Raw genomic sequence first — 23,980 nt, 5'->3', positions numbered from 1 at the left:
TTTGACAAATAAGAATCAGGTTGGTACATATATGGTGTTACATACAAAAACTTATTTATTTCAATTAGGGCAGTGACAGTTTTTTTATTTGACCAATATGTCTGCGTAGTTCCCCACCCTATCCGCCATCTGTATTTGCTCCTGTTCGCTGGCGAATGAATGATGCACTGCCTCCAAGGTCAAATCGATGCATTGTTCACGGGTTAGACCGAAAGTTTCCGCAGCAATCAGAAACTCCTTTGTCAAAGTGGTATCAAAAACGCCACTGTCGTCCGTGCAGATAACCTTGGGTGCATCTGCCTCCATGATTCTTTTCAAGTGGTGCTCCTCCAAGCTGGGCACTGTTCCCGACTTAACATTACTAGTGAGGCAGCATTCAATGGCAATATTTCGTTGTTTAAGCTGCCCAATGTCCTCGGGAGTAAGAAAAGTTCCATGTCCACAGCGGGACATTCCAAAGTGCAGCATTTCCTTTACCTCCGATGGATTCTCGATCTCGGCGCAGTGTATAGCTAACTTCAGACCCTTATCCCGGGCCTGTGCAAGAATAGGAGCAAAGTCGGAAAACCGCCCCTTCCCTGGATTACCGCTAAGATCGATGCCTAAGATAAGATTTGGATGAGCCCGTGCCAACTCCACAGCCAGGGAAACTGTTTCCTCAGCCACGTCCACTGGTTCCGCTCGATTGATGGAGGGCAGTAGCTTGACTGTTATCTCTGGATACGTTTCGCTAGCTGCCTTAATTGCATCGATCACGATCTGCAGGTAGTCCCTGCGTGAATAGTTCTCGTTTGCCTTAGGAGTGGTCCTCATTTCCACATACTGGACGTTGTCCTCAGCGAAATCTCGAATCGCCAACTCCGTGGCAAATCGCAGACCCTCCCGGGTGGAGGTCAACTCGTGCACAAATGCAAACTTCTCGAAGCATGCATCCATATCCTTTTCAAATCGGCTGAAGTGCGCGCACAACTTCAGGAAATCTTTACAAGAGGTTCCATACAATCGCTCGCCAAGATCACATAGGCTTTTGATGCCCAAGGAACCGTTGAGGTGAGCATGGAGCTCTACTTTGGGCAGACCTTTAAGAAACTGCTCCATTTGTAGTTTAACAATAATAACAATACATTATGAGAAACAGTGATGCTAAATGTGGAATCGATTTTCAAATATTCGTAATTATTCGGAAAAAACGCTAAAAACGCTAATCTTCCATCACTGTAAACATGTTATCGATTACAGTACGGAGAAAAATCAAAAACACAGCCAACCCTGGCAGGCAAAACCAAGAAGAAGCACAATTTGTAAATATAGATTTTCTCTGCGAGTTTTCTTCGAATTTTCTTCGCCATGTCGGATGCCCACTTGGAAGCACCGCCTTCGGTGCGACTAACCAACGATGACTTCCGCAAGCTGCTAGCGACGCCCCGAGCTCCTCCTCCTGGCTCCGGGACGAGCAGCACCTCCGCTGGAGGATCTCTGGCCACTGCTACCTTTGCCACGCCCTCCACCGCCCCCGGCACGACAGGATTGAGTGGCGAAAAGAAGAAGGGTCAGAGCAGCAGCGAGCGGAATGATCTGCGTCGCAAGAAAAAGAACTTCTATGCGGCGCTCAAGAAGCAGGAGGATGTGAAGCTGCAAGAGCTGTCCGAGAAGTACAGGGACCGAGCACGAGAACGACGCGATGGTGCCAATCCAGATTACGTGAACGTGAGCACGCCGGGACACGGAAGCAGCACCAATGCGTATCGAGCTGTAGCGCCAGATATGAAATCCGGAATCGATGCCCAGGAGCGAAGAAGACGTATCATTCAGGAGTCCAAGTTCTTGGGTGGAGACATCCAGCATACGCATTTGGTGAAGGGTCTTGATTACGCCCTTCTGCAAAAAGTGCGCTCCGAGCTGCACTCGAAGGAAGCGGAAGAGGAGGAGATTGCCGCCGCTGTGGCAAGGGAAAAGCTCGCCGAAGCAGCTGCCGCCGCTGAGCAATTGGAAGCGGAACGCCGCGAGTCGGAGGATATTAATGCAATCAATGGTGCACTAGCGCGCAATATTTACAATCTAGTGCAGGCAAGGCGTTCGAAAGAAGTTCCCCGCAATGAGCTATTTGCTCCAGGACGGATGGCCTATGTGATCGACCTGGATGACGAGCTAGGGGAGTCGGATATTCCAACCACACTGAAGCGCTCCAAGTTCGAGGTGCCGGTGTCACAAGAGGATGTTGCCACGCTGACCACCAATGACATTGTGATCAACAAGCTGTCCCAAATCCTGAGCTATCTACGTGCCGGTGGTCGCAACAAGAAGAACAAAAAGCGCGACAAGGACAAACCGCTGTTCTACGAAAAGGAGGTGGAAAATCTTCGTGGGTCGTCTAGCAATGGTGGCTCCAGTCGGCACGCCACCTCGTCCTCATCGAACATGGGAGGGAAATCAGCTCCCTTGGGCGATAATATCTACGACGATATAGGGGACTACCAACCTTCTGCCACGCGACCTGAGCGAAACCGCCAGGAGCAAGGCAAGTCCGCCCCGTCCTACTTTGGAGACGGCCCGCCGGAGGCATCAGAGGAGCCGATAATATCCAGTATTCCCCCGCCACCCAAGATATCGAAGGCCATGGCCGCACGGTTCGCTGAACCCGAGGGATACGCAGAATGCTATCCCGGGCTGGAGGAGATGAACGACGCCATCGACGACTCGGACGATGAGGTGGATTACACCAAGATGGATTTGGGCAATAAAAAGGGGCCCATTGGACGCTGGGACTTTGACACGCAGGAGGAGTACTCCGACTACATGAGCACGAAGGAGGCGCTGCCCAAGGCAGCCTTCCAGTACGGGGTCAAGATGCAGGACGGTCGCAAGACGCGCAAGAACAAGACGGAGAAGAACGAGAAGGCCGAGCTCGATAGGGAGTGGCAAAAGATTCAGGTATGTATATCCCAAAGGATTCGTCGATGATCAATACAAAATATTTATTTTTCTTTGCCATTTAGACAATCATTCAAAAGCGAAAACTGCCAAAGGACGGTGGAGGCGGCGGTGCTGGTGGCGATGAACCCGATTACAAATCCGCAAAGTACTAGAAATTCTTGAAACATTATTCTATATTTGTAATGTAATTCTGTAAAACATTAAATATAAGTATGCTCGTACTTGTATTAATCTTACATGCTCTCAAATATATTTTAGCAACGTTATCACTAATTTAACTGCTACTGGAGTTGGGAACTAAGGGGAGGGTCCTTAGGGAGCTTGGCAGGTTGACTTATCGACTATGTGCGGCAATAGCGCTGGTACAGTGGGATTCAGAACTGTAAGACCGCTGGCGCAACGCGAGTTTAATTTCCATCGAGTAAGGCCAAATGTTGGGGAACTTTAAAACGGGTTCGACAATCAAATAAAATCGATCTCTTTATTTTGCATTGCATTGCTCTTACAGTCCCGAAACGCACTGCTTGTGATTCTCAGTTGGTGTGCGAGCTGCATCTACTTAAGCTGGATGGGTGCACCTAGTGCTGCTCTCTAACATGTAACGTTTCCTGCATGCTTAGAAATATGACACTGATTAAATGTAATTACCTTCGCGGGAATGCTATTCTTAATCACTACGCTAAGTCCGAGTGTGAGGATGGTGGGGCGACTTGTATAAAATGGGTATCGGTAAAGTTTGTATCTTTCAGCTTCGGAAAACCGAAGCTCAGCCCTTTACACTGCCAAGAGTGGTTTGAGGAAATGGGGAAAACAAAGCCGGAAATGATTAAATAGTAGAATTTGTTTCTGGTTACCTAGCTTGAAAATATTGCAGCGATTTCCCACCTAAACATGTCATTAGAATTTATAAAAGTATTAAAACCGTAAAAATGGATTGATCTTCGATAAGAAGACATTTTTGAGATTCTCAAAAGGTATCGGAAAAACAGACCTGAACCTGAATATGACCTGAGCCCTATCCTGACTAGCTTAGCATTTAAGAATATAACCACACGCAATGCAAAGGGCCCGACGACACTCTTTGGCTTGCATTCCGGCGAGGGATTCGGAGTACATGGTACTGGATTGGGGCTTAGAAAGTTTGGTGTCTTAATGCATATGATTAAGATGTATTGGCCCTCCTCCAGCTGCCAGTGGCTCAGTCGTGGTGCCAGCTTCGGTTTGCTGTCGTCGAGTTCCTCCGCCTTCGCTCTACCAGCTTGATGTCTCTGACGCAAAGATCATGCTTGGAGTTGCTTGCAAAGCGAATCACCGACTGGGTGCTGACCTGGGGCACATGGCGCAGGTCCAGCCAGATGAGACCTTCGCACTTGGCCAGGTGCTCCAGAGCGTTCTCAGACACAAGCCTGCAGGCGCTCAGATTAAGCTCCGTGAGACGAGCGGTGGCTGTGGTGGAGGTTCCTATTTGTGCCACGCCCGCATCCGTGATTCGTTGGCAGGAGGAGAGATCCAGATGCCGCAGATACGGTAACGACTGCGTGATATAGCGCACAGCCACATCGGAGATATCTGTTCCGGCCAGCTTCATTACTTTAAGATCCCTTAGACGCGTCTTCGAGTCACTTAAGCCAGGTCGCGAATCCTTTGGAGGTGAAAGGATGTCCCTTATTGCAGCATCGTTCAATCCTCTCACAAAGCTGAGATCCAGAGTTTGAAGCGGTGGACAAAGGCAGGTGTGCAGTGCCAACACTGCCTGGATGGGACAGTTTTGCAGCGAGAGATTCTTGAGCGCCGGGAGGCGAGCCACCAGCCACGCCAACTGCCTCTTGGCAATCTGCGTCCAGTCCAAAATAAGATGCTCCGGCTGCCTGCGCACAATCGCTGTCAAAAGTGATGCTGACATCTTGTGCTCCGAGCAATTCATTTTCTTCCACAAATCGGGATCGACCGCTGCGTTCGACCATACCTTACATACTGAGCAACAGGTAACCAGCGTGTCCTGCGGAAGGTAACGAAATATGATCTTCAGCACAGTTGGGTCCAACGCCAGATTTTGTGATGAACTGTAATGCTGATTGCCCAAGCCGTTTGAGCCGCTCAATCCTCCGTTATTGGTTCCTCGCTCGCCGTTGCCAGCTCCACAGGAGTTTGCACCGCTTTGATTGCTGCCATTGCTGATTCCGTTGGTGGCGGATGCGCTACCTCCATTTCCACTGGACGAAGACGAACCGGTTCCACTTGCTGGCCGCACGACATATTGGGGTTTCTTGAGGACTCGGGTCGACGAGTTCAGCATTTGCTGGGCCAGCTGTGATCGTATTGAGTTCTTCTTGCGGGAACCACCTCCGCCGCCACTGCCACTCCACTGATTAGTGGATACATTTGCATTTCCCGCTCCACCTGCTCCCTCCGCCGAAGAGCCACATGGGGCGTCATTACTCTCGTGCATGCTGCTACTAACGCTCGTTCCGTCGTCGCTCTTACGCCGCTTTCCTACTTTGGAGTCGCCGCCAATGGCATTTGGTGAAATGCCGGGAGATGGGGTGTCGCAGCTATTATTTCGCTCCGTTTTAACCTCCAGCTGATGGTGGCGCTTCATTCCGTGTTTCCAATGTGTCATGTGGCCACTGACAGTACCCGATTCCATTTCCGACTCACTGGTGAAGACAAAGTCATTATACTGGCCCACCGGGGGCGGCAGCAATGTATTTCCATCCGCGTGGCCTTCGGCGCCTCCTTGACCATGGGAAACAGAAACGCGACGCACTTCGGAGGACTTTTGCCGTGCTCGAAAATGGCGAGGCTGTACAATAAAGGTTGGATTAGTAAGTTGCACTAAGACTAAAGAAACATGTGTTGATGGTAATCGTACCTTATAGTCATAGTTTTTGCCAGAGCGGCAGCAGCTGGGACACTCCCAACTGTTTGGCAGATCTTCATTTACGATTCCCTTGGCGTCCGCCGCATCCTCTGTGCCATCTAACTGCGAGAGAGCACAGTCCGGGTGGGCGATCTCGTAGCACACGGAACACTCCATTAGAGCGGAGGGCCCATCGGCGGAAGCCAGTTGCTTGGTCTGCGGAGAGACTGGTGTCTGACGCCACCCATCCAGATGACAGTAAACACACTGCGCTGTAACCGGCAGCATTGGCGATAGACATTGTCGCATCATGCACGTTTGCTTGGCCCGACCAGGTCCACCAAACTTAACCATATCCATACAGAAGGGACAGGTGCCGCAGTCGGAGCGCTGGCAGGCGGCACAGTTCTTGCAGCGCGTCCTGCGACGTCTTGGTTGTCCAGTACCGGTAAGATTTGGAGACAGTTTAGCGCCACCCCCTTCTGGAGAATGACAATTGTCCATGTTGAGAATTCCTCCAACTTGTCCTCCTTCAATGTAGCTGGAGCTGGTGGCAATCACACTAATAGCACCGCCTGCTCCTGTGACTGGGCCCACTCCTCCGCCGGTAGGACTATGGCTGCTTCCCACCACCGCGGATCCTCCCACTCCTGCAACTGGTCCGCCTCCTCCAGAGCTGCTGCTTGCAGCGGCTGCCACCAACGCCGTGGCCAAATGCATTTTCTTGGGTGGGCGATACTTAAGCGTATCGGTGGGCAGGGCAAAGGTGGCCTCTGTAAAATAAGAACAGTATTACTCTTACTGTGCAAAATAAATAAACATTTTACAACGCACCTGGCTGTGATCCGTGCCCGCCAACTGTTACTCCGCTACCGTTCTCCAATTGCTCCTTCTTCATAACTCCGTTACTGTACTCGACTCCGGCCCCCATTCCGATGACTGATCCCACTCCAGTGGATTGAGATGTATCCGATTCGGCCTCCCTGGCCCTGCCCGCCTCCAATTGCTGTTGTTCCCGTATTACCTCTGCATTCTTGCGTGCAATTTCCTGCTTTATCTCCTGTTTCACGCGTGTGCGATCATACAACAAGAAGGGGGGCTGCGATCCTGGTGGCGACTTTAACACTGACACGCCAGTAATCGCGAGATCTTGCTGATCCTTGCAGTGACGCTCGACCAACGATCGGACGTCTTTGATCAGGGCCACAGGATCCAGAACCAGGCTGGGCACATTTTTCTTCTGCGGCGGCAGATCGTACAAATACATAACGATCTCCTTCAGTCCAAAGAGCTCGTGGTGCGTAAGATGGGTATGCGGACGGGCAGCCATTTCATCCTCGCTCAACGAGGCCTCACCTTCCAGATGTGAGTGGCCCAGTAGCGTGTGAACATAGCGAGCAAGAACGTACCACAGCATCTCCGTGAAGAAGGGATATCGGAACTTCTGCGGCACTTTCGTGCTATCCTCAACACTGGCGGTTTTAAGTTGCTTCACTATCCCGAAGGAGTGCAGGAAATTTCCTCCAAAGACGAGGGATTGGGTGGGCGTGTAGACTGCGTGTATCCAGCCGGTGGGTATGAAGAAGGTGTTCCCCGCGGTTAAATAAACCCTGGCACATTTCTCCACTGTATCTCCGAAGAAAATGTCTGCCTGTTTGCCAGAGAGAACCCACTTTTCATACAACTGCAGATTACGGTCCGTGGGTGGAATTAGCCAAAATACTTTGCTTCCTCTTAAGATGTGATACCAAACGGAAGTCCCACCGAAGTCAATGTGAAAATCCGTGTAGCAGTTCTTCACTGACATCAGGCAGTATTTCTGCACCTTTGGGTACATCATGCCGCCTAGCAGATTGGTGCCCTCCCGCTGGGCGTCCTTAAGCTGCTTGGGCCAGACCACATCCACCCAGTCGATCTGGCGCACGATCTCCGGACTCTGAACGAATCTGTCCAGGCGGGTGTGCGAGAACTCCAGAGAGATCACGTTTAGCAGACGGTCTTTCTGCGGACTGTCATAGTACTGCTGCCACTCCTTCATGGTCATCTGCAGGTTCTTCTGCGTGTTCACGTCCATGACATCGAGGAGTCGCCTGGATCCCACGCACAGTCGCACATCGTTCACGGTGAACTCCTGCGGATCGGGCATTCGTAAACCTAAGCCCGCTTTGTCCCGGAATAACAGCGGGATGTTAAAGCCGTGCTGTTGGAGGAAACTGCATGAAGCAACAAAAACCCAATATAAGTTTAGGATTAACTAGCAACATAAATCTGTATGTACATAAAAGCTATTTAAAATAGACATAAACAAATTAATCTCTCTTTCTCGTAGGTATACTATATCCGTCGTTTAATGTAGGTCATAAAACAACGCGAAACATATCCGTTAAATGGCAAACCGATAATCACCGCCGATTAGCAAGCGATAAATACTGCAAAAGCTTGAGATACTTACGCTACGGTGAGATCGCATCCGCGCATCTCGCGCACCATTCCCGCCTGCGCGAACTTTGAAGATTCGAGCTTCTCGGCAACGCTGAATCCCCGCGTCCCCTCGCCATCCTCGTCGCCCAGCGACCATTCCTCCAGGTAGAGCTTGCGCTGCTTCCTCTCGCGCTGCAAAAAGAAAGAAGAGAGTCAGATTCGGTTGATGTTGTGTTTGAGTGAGTGAAGTACTAAAAATACACCGTCAAAACGGAAGGCGCTGCCTCTGCCGCTGCCTCCGCCAGCGACTCTGCTGACGCCATCGATATGATTCACTTGTCACTCTCTTCACCACGGTGATTTGCTCTTTAGACCCACCCGCTCACTCTCCCTGCGACCCTCGCCTTCACTTTCTCCAGTCGCTTGGATGACTCTCTCGCCTCTGTAATTTCGATTTCATTTGCTCGCCGATAGGGATGTCAATATTTTGAAAACTATCGTTTAGTTTTGGAAAAAATGTATTTTCAAATATACACCATATCCATTTATATTTTATCCTATTATCCTATTATAAGTAAAAAAAATGACTAAATGGTTTTATTTTATTTTAGAAATTAGTTTAAAATTTTATTGTTTATAAGACAACGAAATTCGTTCGAGACTCAAAGAGAATAAATAGATTGAACAGACAAGCTTATTTTGATTGATTTATATATTCATCACCTGGTGGGGCCAAATGGATTCAAATTTGTGAGCGTGAGATTTCCTAACGGCTACAACCGACGAACCTAATTAGAGAGGGAGTATCTCGAGAGAGATACGGAGAGTCAAACAAATTCAGAGAGAGCGACTAAATGGGAGAGCATCGATGACAAGAGCGAGCAAACAAAAATCTATTTAAGCAACATGCTATGCCCACATTTTTTCAATCGGCAATTTTCGGCCACGCCGCTAGTACGTTCGATTTCAAAATAAAATTCAAAAATAATACGCATATCTTTTTGGGGGTACTTGAAAATTCGAAAATATGTTGATTGTCTTAGGATCGAATTAATGTTTTCACAGATTTTTGACAATAGTTGATGAGTTTTTACCAAAGGTATGTCCGTTTTCCATTGATTCGGACGTCTTACTTGCGTTTCCCGGCAGTTTACATATGTACATACATACATAGGCAATTATTGCACGGTAACCATTTGGTTTCACTATTTACCCAGCAAACCATGCGGCTTATATTTCTTGATTATTTAAGTAACATACAAGTAGTTGGTGCTTACTTATATAAATGGGATTCTTAAGGTAAACACTTGCTTCAATGCTTTCAATTATGCCTTTCCGCCCCATATATATTTCCTTCAATAATAGTCTCGGTAGGGTAGGCTTTTCCGTATCACCCAAAGGGTGGCAGGCCTGCTTGACAGAGGGCAACGGGATTCGCGTTGTCCACCACGACCTGCTCCGCTCTTGGTCTCTCGCTCGCTCCCCTGTTGCTGTTGCTATCTCCCTCCAGTGCGCATGCACTTTGCATGCGAATGCTTTGTTGATTCTTTTTCTTGCTTTATTTTCTGCACTGGTGGTGGTGCATCGAGAGTGCCGGCAGAGAGGCAAAGAATCTAAGAGATTGAGAAATGCAATGGGGATTGAGATGAGAGACTGTTGCTCCAAGGAACAACAAATTCGGAATACGAAATACGGAATTTATTGCCATGTCTCCTGCTTTGAGTTTATTTTGGCCGCTGCGAGTAAGGTGGCAGGGGCAGGTGGAGAGGGGTTGGGTTAGCCAGGGGGTGATGGGCGGTTCGAGCGACGGTTTTGCAACGAAAAATCTATAAACATGGATGCGCCTGCCCTCGTTTGTGTTTGTGCTTGTTTGTATCCGCGCGAGTGTGTGTGTGTGTGTGGCATATCCTTTTTAAGCGGCTTGCCCCACAGAAATGTTGAAACTTGTTTGGCATGTTCTAAACGATTTTTAGTGACTTTTCATTGTGGCCACGCTGTTGCTGCCGCGCGATTGTTTTTGTTTTTTCCTCGGCTCAAAAGCTTGTTTTGGTGTCTGGCCGATTAACAATCGGCAGGTAAGAGAAGCAACAAAAACAACGACAGTCGAAAAAGCACACTGAAAAAACAGCAGGTTTAAATAATTGTTCATTTTTTCGCGCACACATTTAAGCATTCAAATTATTTTAAGATATTTACTTATGTAATATAATACGTTTGGGTATTATCGAAATTATACTTTTAGATGACAATATTTTCACTTGGCATTTCAAATGATCTATTAAATCAGATTTTTCTTTCCGTGTAAGAGAGGAATCAACAACAACAACGACAGCCGCGACCACATAAAAAGTTGCGTGTAAGACAGAAAACCAAAATCCAAATCCAGTCAAGTGGTTTCGGATTCTTGCTGTGGTGGCGTCACCTTCGCCACACCACCCCAACCCCCACCCATCAGGTGGCCACCTGGGCACCCTAATGTATTCTATTTAAGGTGCTAATTGCGGACCCTTATCTGCCATGTGCTCAGCGTGCTCCTCGTTCCGCTAGCCCCCTATAATTCTCCACGTTAGTCACCATAATGAGAGTTCGCCTTTCCACTCCCCAGCAATCCCTACATTTTTAATAGGAGCTCACTCCTCCCGCCTGCTTCCCTGCGCTCCACTTCAGTATGCATAGATACCCAAGTTAGTGGGAAATAGGCTGCACTAGCGACTGCTTAGATACCCTGCAGTGTGAATTAATTACTTTCCTGTCCCAGGAGATAATCGTAAGGTTGATATTTGGTTAGATTGCTTCCGAAAGAGATAGGATAAGAAAAAAGATACCCAGCGCGCCACGTTTGAGTGAAATTCACTAGTTTTTTTCAGAATTCATGATTCTGTTGAGATGGTCACGTGTTACATGAGGTTATGATCAAGTGAGTATGAACATGTTACTCCCAGAAGAGTGATGCACATAGATACCCCTTGATGGTAGGGTATAATTGCGTGCGGCAGGGGGGGACGCAAGATTCCGTCGACAAGTGCCGGGCGGGAATTCTTCGTCACCGCTCACAGCGAACGGATGGCAAGGCGACGAGCCCCAGCAGCTGTTGATCCAATTTTGGTGCTAATCAAATGCGCAGGCCGAGGGAACTGTGAACGTGAACTTTGCAAGTTGGCTGACGATATGAAATCACTGAGGCACCCCCCTGACGCAAAACCCCCGCCACGGATACCCACGCCCACGTATCACTTTTCAGCACTGAAACAAAACTATACAGACGCGATGTGGGGCTGAGGTTTAATGTTCAACACAAGAAATTGCATTGCATTCTATATATTATATTTCAGATATAAATTGATATATTCGAAAGGCTTTTGGTTTGACTTTTTGTTCTCTGTGTGTCAACGTCAGCACTACTCCCGCTCTTCCTCTCTCGCTTCCTCTTCCACTCCGTATGTAAATATGTTGGGCAACAACAACGCAACAATGCCCTGTTATCTACGATATGGAATAGAAACCGAAGCAGAAACACACCACACACAAACCCACCAGCACCCTAGCCAACACATATGCTCGCTCGCAAGCACACACACGCACACACACCAGCGGCAAATTGAAAACGAAATGCGAGTCAAACAACAACAATGGCAATAATAGCCAGAAGAAGAGAATAACAAACAGCGAATATGGCAAATAAAGCTCATTGCTTTCGGTCATGCGGCCTCAGTTGAGCTCCAATGCTCAACGGGCGCAAATGAAAATTAAAGAGGCAGCGGAAAAGAAAAATAAAACAAGAATAGTGGGCGAGAGAGGCAGAGGGCGGGGCGGTTGGGTGAGAATGCATTTTATTTCCACCGATTAATGATGAGTTTTACGTTCGCTTCCACAACCTATTTGCTATCTCTCGCTCGCACTCCTTGCCTTCGCTGATCATCAAGTTATTAGGGCTCGGCACGGCGGGCTTATCGTTCATGCTTACAGGTGAATTTCCGTATGGCGAACCACCCACATGGGCGGCTAAGTAGAGCCGGCTTGTAACTTAGGAAAACGTACGTAATTGAGCAGCTTCTTTTGACTTATTTAAGTCAACTATACATATCTTTCCTAATGGGAGGTGTTAGTTAACTCGATTATTCCGGGTTATCAGAGCACTGAATTAATAAATTTGAACATCTGGCGGCAACAAACAAAATAAATTTCCACCTATTTTTCGGTCTTACACAGCTGGTCCTGTTAGTTCGATTTATCGAGTGAAACTTAACAAATGCACCCTAGGGAAGTACGACTGTAGGTTGTCGTGGCTTTATCGGTTATTGATAGTGAGGAAGGGAGGGGGCGGGGGGTGAAAGGTAAAAGTGGGGGTGCGGCGGTACTTACCAGTTGACGCCGCTGCACGCCTTTTGCATTTGGACTGAGATTGCCGTTGCCGTTGTTGTTGTTGCCGCCACTGCTACTGTTGTTGCTATTGCTCTTGGCAGGCGACGACCCCGTTTCAACGGCGGTGGACATCGCTGCCTTCTATTTTATACTTTTTTGTTAACGCTTTATAGTTGCAGCTCGTTTCTGGTTCCACTCGACGGACTCTATTGGCCAGACTAGAGCTGGAAAATCACAAAATCGTAGATGTAGATGATGCGTCAGACGTTTACGTTTACATTTACATTTAGTGGCGTTTTTAAGCTGAATTGCAATCCGACGCCGCACCAACAAACTAATTACGCTTATTACTTCACACAAATTGAACGGCCAGCACACGCACACACTCCCACACACAAACGGTCCGACACGCGACGCGGAGCAGCGCACAGGCACAAGCTCACTCACACACGATTGGCCGACCAATGAGAGGGAGCACAAGAGGTTGGAGCCCAAGAGCTCGGAGCACAAGAAACCCACCAGCAGAAGCTGAAGCAGCAGCAGAGGCCCAGCCGGCAAACTCACCACGCGGCAAGTACAGTGGCTCACCGGCCGGAGGGGGGTGGCCCCCAACGCGTGTGCCGCTGCCCAGAGGCTCCACCACTGCACTGCAATGAGAGCGATGAGAGGGAGAGCCGCGAAGAAAGCGGAAAAACAAACTAGAGTGGTGAGTTCGACTCCGGCGACGCGTACTCGAAATACTCCCTCTCATTCGTGCATCGGTCAACGTGATGTTTTGCCATTCAACACACAAAAAACGCTCACTTATCACGCTCCACGTATATTCGCCACTTTCCCATGAACTTGTAATAAGAATTCTAAATTTGCACTTCGCCTCGTATCTAGTTTTTGTCAGATTTCCGCCGCTGCGGATGCGATTTGAGTGCTATATGTGGTGGTGGCTCTGCCGTTCGCCTTGCTTTTGTTCTGATTCGTCTTCTCATTCTCCGAATTACAATCTTTTCGCTTGCGCCATGAAGTAAATTATAATTATAATTCATACGCTGTCAATGTGGGGGCCGTTCACTAAACTTTTCACAGCACCAAAAACGCACACACTCTTATACAAGTGTGTATTTTAAATAATAATTACCAAATAAACACTTATTTAAACGGATTTCTGGGCAATCCGCACTCGGACGTACTCGATTTTTTCCGTACGCGAATCGCTGAAAAATCCAGCAGCGCTGCGATCCGACCTCTCTGCTGGTTTTTTCAATATGACGGCAGTTGGCCAACACCAATGTTTCAGTGGGACCGCCCTGTCCAAAAATACCAAATACCAAAGTTCAATATTAAATCATTTTAAACAGTCATTTAAACAATCAACCAGTTAATTTAACGGAAAACTAGCTCGGCAAAATTAAAAAATATATAAATGTTATAAATGCAAAGAGGTTCTTACAATATCGGACTTAAGCATTCATAATTTTATGTCTATTTAACATTTTGCGTTATTTGTTATATATATAAGATCATACAAAGTTTTGCTTACAGTTTTATTCTTTATTCTTTATCAATTGCAAAAAATACGTATCTTTCTAATTTTAGTAGCCAGCAAAGAAAGGTCGATTCCAAAAACGCAATGTAAAGTATATTTTAAACAATATGGTAGATTCAGCTCGTTCGATCCACTTTACTGCAGAAACTCATATACTGTAAAAAGTGCTTATAAATTGATGTAAAAAGTAAAATGAATTAGTTCATCTTAGAAAAACTTTTCTTAAGTCAGGTGTTCGTTTGACGTCCGCCGTTGCGTCTCTCGAAAGTTATCTGTTCTCGACTCACTTGCTTCAAATAACGAATATTCCGGAACATTCCAGATTGAATCACATACATCTATCTATTTTCAATAGTAATAAAAAAATAAGGAGGCGGAGTATTCTTGCATGCTATCAACTGGGTTCTTACGGTTACGGACATACAAATCTACACTTTAATGCTTATGGTTTAGGGTTTTATATGGCTATCGCTACAGGTCTTCGTCCATGTGCTCCTGCTCAGACTTGTTAAGATTCACGCTGCACGTGTTGTTGTTCTCGAAGAACTCCAGATCGTCATCGTAGTCATCCAGCTCCTGGACCGCCGGTGCCGCAGCCATGGGTGCCACTATTTGGGGCGACACCATCTTGACTTCCGGCATCGGCATCGGCATCTGCAGTGGCGAAGGCTGCCAAGGGACCAAGGCGGTGCAGGGACGTGGTATGGACTTGATTAGCCACTCCGGTGGTATTACAGGTGGAGCGGAACCGGGACCCGATCCTGGCTTAAGGCCATCACAAATTACGATGCGATTGGCATTGCGCAGTTTCTGCTCCAGTTCCATGGCCGCCATTTGATAGGCGGGATTGGGGTGGTGGGTCTTCCCGGTGCTGGTGGATGGTATATCATCCGTGGCCAGTCCGCCCGTAACGCTGGCCACGCTGTTGTTGTTGCTAACAACGGCCGTGGCGGCGACATTGATCTTCGGATCCAGCGATAGACCGCTGAAATGCTGGGTGATCCTCTCCTCGGTTATAAGCATTTTGGGTGGTCTGCAATGAGTTCTGTGGTTAGTATTTTATGTGGATGTTGTGTTGAGGATATAGCTTACAGCACTGCCGGTGCCGGCTGCTCGGATTTTCGCTTATGCTGCCATTTTACCAGATCATTCTCCACCGAATTGCCGAAGGTGCTGCAGCTCCCGAATCCGAAGTCCATGATACCGCCCGGAGGAGGCGCATTGAATGGGAATGATTTCCGCTTGCTCTGGGGCTTCATCGCCAGTCTGTGGGCATCAGAGATGCAGTTGCGTGGGCAATAGTTATGCAAAGGAATGGTGTTCAAAATTGCAATGGAGATTGGATTTGCGACTTCTTGTTTTCCTTTTCACTGCAGTGTGGCCAGATGGCGTTGGCATAAATAAACCAAAAAAGATGCATCACACTTGCACTGCTAAGACACACTCAAACGTTAAGCGTTGAATTTACAACAGTATCAGATTATTCATACAGATAAAATTGTACGTGCGCAGCATTATCTTCGTTTTATTCTTGGTTATTGAGAAATCTGCAATTTGTCTACCCCTGAAATATTTTAATCTAAGGCCAATTTCGAAATTTCGAACTAGAAAGGTACTAAAAAATACCCGTTTTAAGAGCCATAAAAAGGGCTGCAACGCGCTTCTTTTAAATATTCCAAAGCGACAAGTGTGAAACCAAGTTCTTTTATAGAATACTTTAAACAAAAAGTGTTGCAATATTTAACGAGCTTAAAAGTATATTAGTGCAATAAACTCTAATAGGACATCAGATATTATTCAACAGATCAAACGTTTTCAGTTATTAAAAGAACTCGATTCAAAATGCGATTCACAAGGTGAGTTTTTGAAATCCGTACTTTGTTACATCTCCATTATTCATCGAATATAGCTATATATTAATTATGCCATGTGCTTCTCCTACAAGCATTTTTAGTTCTTAATTATTGTTTTGAAAACATGAGTTACAATGAAAAATAAAGGACAAAACATTTTCTTTCTGAAAACTTCGAAAATAGTTCTATAGCTTAAAACAATTTTGACAATAAATTCACAATAATTTTCTATCACGCATCCTTGGGACACAAATTTGTAACGACCAGAGAAAGTAAAATGCTCGTCGAAATATTCCAGTTGTAAATTAAACAAGCTTGTTAAAGCATGACTCCCATTGGGCAGCCCACTCGCACTTTCCACGGGGGTTATCTCCGTTCGAAAATAACATGTTTTTCAACCCAAAACGGGAGCAATCATCGTCCGCGAACAACATTGTTAATGACGCCTGCATTGTTTTTCCTCTGGCTAAAAACAAAAATCGCCAGTTACCAGGCGTTTGTGCATCAATTCCATAACTTATGGAATAGGTAATGGGTGATCAGAGGGGGCTGAACTCAAAGGCTTATCAGTGGGAGACGTTGGTGGCCCCCTGTGGAGCAAATTGACGTCACCGGCCAACAGAATCCAACTTAATCTCCGAGTGCAGTAATCGGAAATCAGATTTCGTCATCCGCCGCGTCGAAGAAAAACAAACTATTGAAAAATAACTCGTGTCGGAAATTTTAGAACAGCAAATATTCCCAACCAAAATCGTAATCATGTAACTGGTAATAAAAGCAACAAAAGTTGTTCTCCACGTCTTTAAGAATTTCCTAAATAAATATTTGTGCACACAAGGCGAACTTTTAAAAATTTTCATGTTGAGAAAATAAAATATGTTCAATATGTGTTTAGCTATTTTCCGCGTTGTTTCAAAATCGAAAATCCATATATGCACATATGTATTTGTTCCGTTTTAAGCCATATTTATATGCACACAGTTCAAAACTTTTATCGACAAGTGTTTAAAGCTTTTAAGTCGCGCTCGCTCGCACACGCATATTTAGTGCGCTGAACCGAAAAGCTTTTATCCAAAATATACAAACACGTGCGAGGCTCATTCAGTGATCTGTTTCGTTCTATACAGTCCATCGGTATCCGACAATCAGTGCAGTTCGAATTTTCCACCAGGAAAATTTCGCAAAAGCCAACAAAAGAAGTCACAATAAGGTATGCTGCTAGTGAAAATTGGCTAACAAAAATCCATAAAAAATACATAATTGACCTTCAAAGAAATTTGAATAGGCGTTCTTAAGACACGTTTGCTTTTATCAAGCCAAGAAAACGAATTTTCCTTTGTCCGCATAAAGAGCTAATTTTGTAGCCTGCCTATTAATAACTCTAGTCTAGACGCAGACTAGTGGTTGCAAAGTCAAGACCCCGATTTGTTTATGTTTTTCCTGCTAATTGATTATCAATATAAACAAACTCATCGTCAACTGATAAGGTGTAAAAGCATTTACACACACACACCCACACACCTTGGCATGGTAACAAGAGTAAGAGAGGAACGGCGAAGTGAGAAGATTGATTAACACATCAAAAAGTGCAAAGGGATCGTAAATACATACATATATACTCTAAGTGCAGCCTGGCAACAGATCAGCTGTTTCTGCGTGAGTGTGCGTGTGTGTGTGCGCGGGTCCAGTGGGAGTGGAAACCGACTGAATTGCAAATTAGTTCAGTGGCGCATGCTTATGTAGTTTTTTTTTATCATTTAGCACAAGTGTCTTAGGATAAAAGAACATTCCGGTGTTTTAAATTTTCCAACCATGTTGCGACGTTCTATAGGATCCATTTCGGTCTTGGCTTCCCGGAATTACGCCGGAAAGTCTAACTTCAGGTGTGTATGCTCATAAGAAAGTGAATCGGGTCCGAAATAAAACGTAATATCATACGAAGAAAAACAAAGCGTGCGCTAGAGATGAGTGCGTGACGAAAGTGAATTAAGGGAAAAGCCAATGGAAAGCGTAAAAATATATTATTAATAATACTAATATTCGGTACTTGCATTGCATAATTATTATTATTTTATAACACAGTTATAAGTTGTTACGCCGGTTCTCATTATAAATTTGTATTAAAATTCCTTATATCTTTATATTTATATAAGTGTTGTATTATTTATATTAATATTTTGTATTATATACCTTTATATCTTTTTGTCGAAATAGGTTAAATTATATTTATAAAAATTAATCAAGAATAATGGGAACAAACAATCGCGTACGCTTCCATCCCTAGATTTGTAGAACATCTGATTGGGGCGTTGCCACCCAACTCGTTTTATCTGCCGGTGGCAGCTCTGCCTTGTTTTTATTTTAGTGTGCGCGGTGTGTTGAAATCAGGTATTCAAATAAATGAATTTGAACCGTAGTTTCCGTGAAAAGCTGACCCGAAAGCTCGGCGCAAATAGCTTAAACCTGTTATCAGGGCAGCGAGCGTTTTGCTCGCAACTCGTGAGCGATACTACTTGTGTTCGCGCAGTGCTTCGTTCATTTTCGTTCCAGCAGTGGCGCACTAAAGTTCCCCGATTCGCTGCGTCGTTTTTCCATAAATTTGCATATATGTATTAGTTGGGTGGAATACATATAAACAGTGTGATTTCGCTCTGTAAACAACAACCGCGAATCCAGAATTCCGTACATGCTTATAGTATAGCCGATCAAAAAAATCACACTGAGTGGTGCGCCAGAAAAACCCGTGAGTCATCTCGACGTGGCCGCCGCAGATAATTTCCCATCCGCCGAACATCGGGGAAGTACCTAAAACGAATGGTCAGCCATCGGCGGAGCTCGTTTCGATCATTAGCGTTCCGATCGGCGAAGGCAGCGGATCACTTTTGAGTTGTTAAGACGCTATTGATCAGAAATATTGGATTGATACGGACTATGAACATGAATCAGTACTACGACCTGGACAATGGGAAAAATGTGATGTTTATGAACGATGCATCCAGCACCAGTGGCTATAGCAGCAGTACATCACCCAACTCCACCAACCGATCCTTTTCACCAGCCCACTCCCCGAAAACCATGGAACTGCAAACGGACTTCGCCAATCTTAATTTGCCCGGCGGCAATTCACCACACCAGCCGCCAATGGCAAACTCACCATACCAGAATCAGCTGTTGAACAACGGCGGAATTTGCCAATTGGGTGCTACCAATTTAATAAACTCCACTGGCGTTAGTTTCGGCGTTGCTAATGTCACCAGTTTTGGCAACATGTACATGGATCACCAGTACTTTGTGCCCGCTCCGGCCACTGTGCCACCGTCCCAAAACTTTGGATACCATCAAAATGGCCTGGCATCTGACGGCGATATCAAACACGTGCCGCAGCTGCGGATCGTTGAGCAACCGGTGGAGAAGTTCCGCTTTCGGTACAAGAGCGAGATGCATGGAACACATGGATCGCTAAATGGCGCCAATTCGAAGCGGACGCCCAAAACCTTCCCGGAGGTTACACTGTGCAACTACGATGGACCCGCCGTCATCCGGTGCAGTTTGTTCCAAACTAACTTGGACAGCCCACATTCCCATCAGCTGGTCGTGCGCAAGGACGATCGGGATGTGTGCGATCCGCATGATTTGCACGTGTCCAAGGAGCGCGGCTATGTGGCGCAATTTATCAACATGGGCATCATACACACCGCCAAGAAGTACATATTCGAGGAACTGTGCAAGAAGAAGCAGGATCGCCTGGTCTTTCAGATGAACCGCCGCGAGTTGTCCCACAAACAGCTACAGGAACTGCATCAGGAGACAGAGCGTGAGGCCAAGGACATGAACTTGAACCAGGTGGGTAAACCAGCGCGTAAACAATATCGAGTTGCTTGCTTCGATGAGGTGAATATGCACGTTTGCATTTATTATTCACACGTTTAATTGCTCACTTTAGAATGCTTTAGTCAATTAATTATAGGTTGCATTTGCTACCTTTTAATCTTTTTATTTAAGCAGTCTGTAAAGTATCTACTCGTTTAGCTCGAATTATATAAATTTCTCTGCTAAAATAACTGAGCAATATAACATCGAAGCAATTAACTTACTGAAAAGCAACAAAGAACTCACTAAAAAAGTAACACCAACTTTAGGTGCGGCTCTGCTTTGAGGCCTTTAAAATTGAGGACAACGGCGCATGGGTTCCACTTGCACCGCCTGTATACAGCAATGCAATCAATAACCGCAAGTCGGCACAAACTGGAGAGCTTCGCATCGTCCGCCTGAGCAAACCCACTGGCGGGGTGATGGGCAACGATGAGCTTATTCTACTGGTGGAAAAGGTCAGCAAGAAGAACATTAAAGTGAGGTTCTTCGAGGAGGATGAGGACGGGGAAACCGTGTGGGAGGCATACGCAAAGTTCCGCGAATCGGATGTACACCACCAATATGCCATTGTGTGCCAGACGCCTCCGTACAAAGATAAGGACGTGGACCGCGAGGTCAACGTGTACATCGAGCTCATTCGTCCCTCCGACGATGAGCGCTCATTCCCGGCGCTGCCCTTCCGCTACAAGCCACGGAGCGTAATTGTGTCGAGGAAACGCCGACGAACCGGGTCCTCTGCCAATAGCAGCAGTTCGGGAACAGAAAGCTCTAATAACTCGCTGGATCTGCCCAAAACGCTGGGCTTGGCGCAGCCACCAAATGGCTTGCCAAACCTTTCACAGCATGATCAGACTATAAGTGAGGAGTTCGGACGCGAAAAGCATCTAAATGAATTTATTGCTTCCGAAGATTTCCGCAAACTTATCGAGCACAACTCTTCTGATCTCGAGAAGATCTGCCAGTTAGACATGGGAGAGTTGCAGCACGATGGTCATAACCGGGCGGAAGTGCCATCGCATCGAAATCGTACAATTAAATGCTTGGATGACTTATTCGAAATTTACAAACAGGACCGCATATCGCCAATAAAAATCTCGCACCACAAAGTGGAGAAGTGGTTTATCGAGCATGCTCTGAATAACTACAATAGAGACACGCTCCTGCACGAAGTGATCAGCCACAAAAAGGACAAACTGAAGCTGGCCATCCAGACGATACAGGTGATGAACTACTTCAATCTGAAAGATGTGGTCAATAGCACTTTGAATGCGGACGGTGATAGTGCCCTGCATGTGGCGTGCCAGCAAGACCGAGCGCACTACATACGACCTTTGCTGGGTATGGGATGCAATCCAAATCTGAAGAATAATGCCGGAAATACCCCACTGCATGTGGCCGTCAAGGAGGAGCACTTAAGCTGCGTGGAAAGCTTCCTTAATGGAGTGCCAACCGTACAATTGGACCTCTCGCTAACGAACGACGATGGTCTGACGCCTTTGCACATGGCCATTCGACAGAACAAGTACGATGTGGCCAAGAAACTGATCAGCTATGATCGGACCTCGATTAGCGTGGCCAACACAATGGATGGTAATAATGCACTCCACATGGCAGTTCTGGAGCAAAGTGTGGAGCTATTGGTGCTCATTCTGGATGCCCAAAATGAAAACCTTACCGACATCCTGCAGGCACAAAATGCAGCCGGCCATACTCCCTTGGAATTGGCCGAACGCAAGGCAAATGACCGGGTGGTCCAGCTGCTGAAGAATGTGTATCCGGAGAAGGGAGAACTGGCCATGACCTGGATTCCATGTAAGGTCAAGGAGGAGATCGATTCATCGTCGGACGAAAGTAGCGATGCTGGTCAGCTGGAGATCAAGTCCGAGGAGATGGACATCGAAACAAAGGACGAGGATTCCGTGGAGTTGGACCTAAGTAGTGGTCCAAGAAGACAGAAAGATGAATCCAGTAGAGACACCGAAATGGACAACAACAAATTGCAGTTGCTGCTCAAAAACAAATTCATTTACGACCGGCTCTGTTCGCTGCTGAATCAGCCTTTGGGACATGGGTCCGATCCCCAAGATCGGAAATGGATGCAACTAGCCCGCCAGACGCATCTGAAGCAGTTCGCCTTTATATGGCTGGGCGCGGAGGATCTGTTGGATCACGTGAAAAGAAAAGGAGCCTCTGTAGAGTTTTCCACATTTGCTCGTGCCCTGCAGGCAGTGGATCCACAGGCTTACGCCCTACTGGTTAACCCAACTTGATTATGTATTGAATGTTGATCAATAAAGTACCTTAGTTTTACAAATACTATTCTCTTGTGGAATGAAAAATACGCGAAACTAGGATGCCTGGGATAGCAAGCTTTATTTTTAAATATCAGAGCATTAATTTATTTTCCTTTATTAGCATTTATTTAGTTTCCTTTATTATTCCATGGAATCTATTCTTTAGAATAGTTCTATAAGCAATCTAAACTTGTTCCCTCAAACAATTACCATCGGCGCCCTGCATGAGATCACTAGCAAAAGGGGATCCATCGATAGCTCGGCATTAAAAAGTACATTCTAAGAATGGGGAATCACTAATTTTTCATTGCCGCTCGCGCACGCCGCTTGGTAAACAAGTGGGTGAATCATACATGTACTTATGCGCCTAAGTGTGTGTTGTGGGGGAATTACTGTTGCGTAACTGCAGTGACAGGCGGGGATTTACCGACAGCCCTTATCATTCCCGGTTTATGACCTTTCCTGCTATATTTTTTCAAGAATATCGCAACTAAATAATGTTTTAAGGAATAGTACAGTGTAATCTCATTCAATTAAATAATATTATGATCGCATTCCAGCAACATGGCTCAAATTATCGATGGCAAGGCCATAGCCCAGGAGGTGCGCACCCAACTAGCACACGAGCTCAAGGGAATGGAGGCTGCTGGCTATCCGAAGCCCCATCTCACGGCCGTCATTGTGGGCGAGGATCCGGCTAGCGAGAAGTATGTGGCTAACAAGATGGTCGCCTGCCGGGAGGTGGGCATCTCCAGTGAGACCAAGAGATTGCCCGCCTCTACCACGCAGGAGGAGCTGCTGCAACTGATTGCCGATCTGAACAAGGATCCCCAGGTCACGGGGATACTGGTGCAGCTGCCGGTACCCGAGCACATCAATGAGCGCACCATCTGCAATGCCGTCGATGTGGACAAGGATGTGGATGGCTTCAATGAGGTCAACATCGGACGCACGGCTCTGGACATGGAGGCCAATATTCCGGCCACGCCGCTGGGAGTCAAGCGACTGTTGGAGCATATGAAAATCGAAACTCTCGGTCGTAACGCCGTTGTGGTGGGACGCTCCAAGAATGTCAGTCTACCGATGGCAATCTTGCTGCACGCGGATGGCAAGTATGCCACCAAGGCAATGGATGCCACGGTGACCATCTGCCACAGGTATACACCGCCCAAGGAACTGGCTCGCCATTGCCGCCAAGCGGATATCATTGTGGTCGCAGTGGGAAAGCCGGGTTTGATCACCAAGGACATGGTTAAGCCCGGAGCCTGTGTCATCGACGTGGGCATCAACCGCATCAAGGATGAGAGCACTGGCCAGTTTAAGCTGGTCGGAGACGTGGACTTTGAAGGTGTGTGGCTGATCTATTAAATCACTAAAGACCAACAAGATTGATTCATTTCCTCATCACTTTGCAGAAGTTCGCCAGGTCGCCGGCCACATCACTCCTGTGCCCGGCGGAGTTGGTCCCATGACGGTGGCCATGCTGATGCACAACACGCTGAAGGCAGCCAGGAAGCAGTTCGATGATCGCAAGTCCTCCTGAAGATTCACCAGTAACTATCGTGCTTCGCTGGCCGAGAAATAGTATTTTTATTTAATCCCCTAAACCTATATTAGATAGTAAAGTTACTGACCACAAGCTAACATGACATAAACCCACATATTTTGCTATATAAACAGAAATAATGAAATACTACTATTTCGTTTGATTTATGACTTTAACGATGGGAGGTATGAAAAAGTTCCAATATATGATCTTTGAAAAGGTTAAATAATTGAGAAAATATACTTGATGACAGCCAAATAAATTCCAATTATGTTACCTTCTGTTTGAATAACCGAA

At 46.5% G+C, this 23,980-nt stretch overlaps 6 protein-coding genes across 15 annotated transcripts; 3 read left to right on the top strand and 3 right to left on the bottom strand.

The window, feature by feature from the left end:
* Window positions 1-33: 33 nt before the first annotated feature.
* Ada (Adenosine deaminase) lies at window positions 34-1,154 on the bottom strand. Its single transcript, NM_141609.3, has one exon. The coding sequence runs from the start codon at window positions 1,096-1,098 to the stop codon at window positions 85-87; it is 1,014 nt and encodes a 337-aa protein (NP_649866.1). The 5' UTR covers window positions 1,099-1,154; the 3' UTR covers window positions 34-84.
* A 104-nt stretch (window positions 1,155-1,258) lies between these two features.
* Window positions 1,259-3,205, top strand: beag. The gene is made up of 2 exons (NM_141608.3): window positions 1,259-2,931; window positions 2,997-3,205. The coding sequence occupies exons 1-2, from the start codon at window positions 1,348-1,350 to the stop codon at window positions 3,084-3,086; spliced, it is 1,674 nt and encodes a 557-aa protein (NP_649865.1). The 5' UTR covers window positions 1,259-1,347; the 3' UTR covers window positions 3,087-3,205.
* Kdm2 (Lysine demethylase 2) lies at window positions 3,092-13,842 on the bottom strand. 4 transcript variants are annotated; one of them, NM_141607.3, is made up of 6 exons: window positions 13,710-13,842; window positions 12,578-12,801; window positions 8,247-8,407; window positions 6,629-8,007; window positions 5,807-6,567; window positions 3,092-5,737 (listed from the first exon to the last, which is right to left on the bottom strand). In NM_141607.3, the coding sequence occupies exons 2-6, from the start codon at window positions 12,707-12,709 to the stop codon at window positions 4,133-4,135; spliced, it is 4,038 nt and encodes a 1,345-aa protein (NP_649864.2). In that variant the 5' UTR covers window positions 12,710-12,801; window positions 13,710-13,842; the 3' UTR covers window positions 3,092-4,132. The 4 variants fall into 4 exon arrangements, with proteins under 4 accessions (NP_649864.2, NP_001262400.1, NP_001262402.1 ...); NM_001275471.1 differs by having other exon boundaries at window positions 13,762-13,842; NM_001275473.1 differs by lacking the exon at window positions 13,710-13,842 and adding an exon at window positions 12,862-13,046.
* Window positions 13,843-14,105: 263 nt separating this feature from the next.
* Mst85C lies at window positions 14,106-17,692 on the bottom strand. 2 transcript variants are annotated; one of them, NM_001275470.1, is made up of 3 exons: window positions 17,582-17,692; window positions 15,210-15,383; window positions 14,106-15,150 (listed from the first exon to the last, which is right to left on the bottom strand). In NM_001275470.1, exons 2-3 carry the CDS (start codon window positions 15,374-15,376, stop codon window positions 14,589-14,591), a joined length of 729 nt encoding a protein of 242 aa, NP_001262399.1. In that variant the 5' UTR covers window positions 15,377-15,383; window positions 17,582-17,692; the 3' UTR covers window positions 14,106-14,588. The 2 variants fall into 2 exon arrangements, with proteins under 2 accessions (NP_001262399.1, NP_477476.1); NM_058128.5 differs by lacking the exon at window positions 17,582-17,692 and having other exon boundaries at window positions 15,210-15,516.
* Nmdmc (NAD-dependent methylenetetrahydrofolate dehydrogenase) lies at window positions 15,782-23,829 on the top strand. Of its 3 annotated transcripts, none has more exons than NM_057581.5 (3): window positions 15,782-15,973; window positions 22,698-23,485; window positions 23,553-23,829. In NM_057581.5, exons 1-3 carry the CDS (start codon window positions 15,960-15,962, stop codon window positions 23,678-23,680), a joined length of 930 nt encoding a protein of 309 aa, NP_476929.1. In that variant the 5' UTR covers window positions 15,782-15,959; the 3' UTR covers window positions 23,681-23,829. The 3 variants fall into 3 exon arrangements, with proteins under 3 accessions (NP_476929.1, NP_476930.1, NP_001262398.1); NM_057582.5 differs by lacking the exon at window positions 15,782-15,973 and adding an exon at window positions 17,090-17,180; NM_001275469.1 differs by lacking the exon at window positions 15,782-15,973 and adding an exon at window positions 17,686-17,853.
* Rel (Relish) lies at window positions 18,360-22,154 on the top strand. Of its 4 annotated transcripts, none has more exons than NM_057746.4 (2): window positions 18,360-19,813; window positions 20,110-22,154. In NM_057746.4, the coding sequence occupies exons 1-2, from the start codon at window positions 18,902-18,904 to the stop codon at window positions 22,111-22,113; spliced, it is 2,916 nt and encodes a 971-aa protein (NP_477094.1). In that variant the 5' UTR covers window positions 18,360-18,901; the 3' UTR covers window positions 22,114-22,154. The 4 variants fall into 4 exon arrangements, with proteins under 4 accessions (NP_477094.1, NP_996189.1, NP_996188.1 ...); NM_206467.1 differs by having other exon boundaries at window positions 18,508-19,813; NM_206466.1 differs by having other exon boundaries at window positions 18,817-19,813.
* Window positions 23,830-23,980: the final 151 nt, after the last annotated feature.

The sequence above is a fragment of the Drosophila melanogaster genome, chromosome 3R, assembly GCF_000001215.4.
Source record: "Drosophila melanogaster chromosome 3R".
Classification (NCBI taxonomy): domain Eukaryota; kingdom Metazoa; phylum Arthropoda; class Insecta; order Diptera; family Drosophilidae; genus Drosophila; species Drosophila melanogaster.
The sequence above is the reverse complement of the archived record's forward strand: the minus strand, read 5'-3'. Positions and strand labels throughout refer to the sequence as shown.

Excerpts from the sequence above, each read along its gene's own strand:
- beag (NM_141608.3), top strand. The coding sequence starts at position 1,348 with ATGTCGGATGCCCACTTGGAAGCACCGCCTTCGGTGCGACTAACCAAC. Across the intron at positions 2,932-2,996 it reads GGGAGTGGCAAAAGATTCAG|ACAATCATTCAAAAGCGAAA; the intron begins GTATGTATATCC and ends TTTGCCATTTAG.
- Mst85C (NM_001275470.1), bottom strand. The coding sequence starts at position 15,376 with ATGAAGCCCCAGAGCAAGCGGAAATCATTCCCATTCAATGCGCCTCCT. Across the intron at positions 15,151-15,209 it reads CAGCCGGCACCGGCAGTGCT|ACCACCCAAAATGCTTATAA; the intron begins GTAAGCTATATC and ends AACTCATTGCAG.
- Ada (NM_141609.3), bottom strand. The coding sequence starts at position 1,098 with ATGGAGCAGTTTCTTAAAGGTCTGCCCAAAGTAGAGCTCCATGCTCAC.
- Rel (NM_057746.4), top strand. The coding sequence starts at position 18,902 with ATGAACATGAATCAGTACTACGACCTGGACAATGGGAAAAATGTGATG. Across the intron at positions 19,814-20,109 it reads AGGACATGAACTTGAACCAG|GTGCGGCTCTGCTTTGAGGC; the intron begins GTGGGTAAACCA and ends CACCAACTTTAG.
- Kdm2 (NM_141607.3), bottom strand. The coding sequence starts at position 12,709 with ATGTCCACCGCCGTTGAAACGGGGTCGTCGCCTGCCAAGAGCAATAGC. Across the intron at positions 8,008-8,246 it reads GGATGCGATCTCACCGTAGC|TTTCCTCCAACAGCACGGCT; the intron begins GTAAGTATCTCA and ends TGCTTCATGCAG. Across the intron at positions 6,568-6,628 it reads CGGGCACGGATCACAGCCAG|AGGCCACCTTTGCCCTGCCC; the intron begins GTGCGTTGTAAA and ends CTTATTTTACAG.
- Nmdmc (NM_057581.5), top strand. Across the intron at positions 23,486-23,552 it reads CGGAGACGTGGACTTTGAAG|AAGTTCGCCAGGTCGCCGGC; the intron begins GTGTGTGGCTGA and ends ATCACTTTGCAG.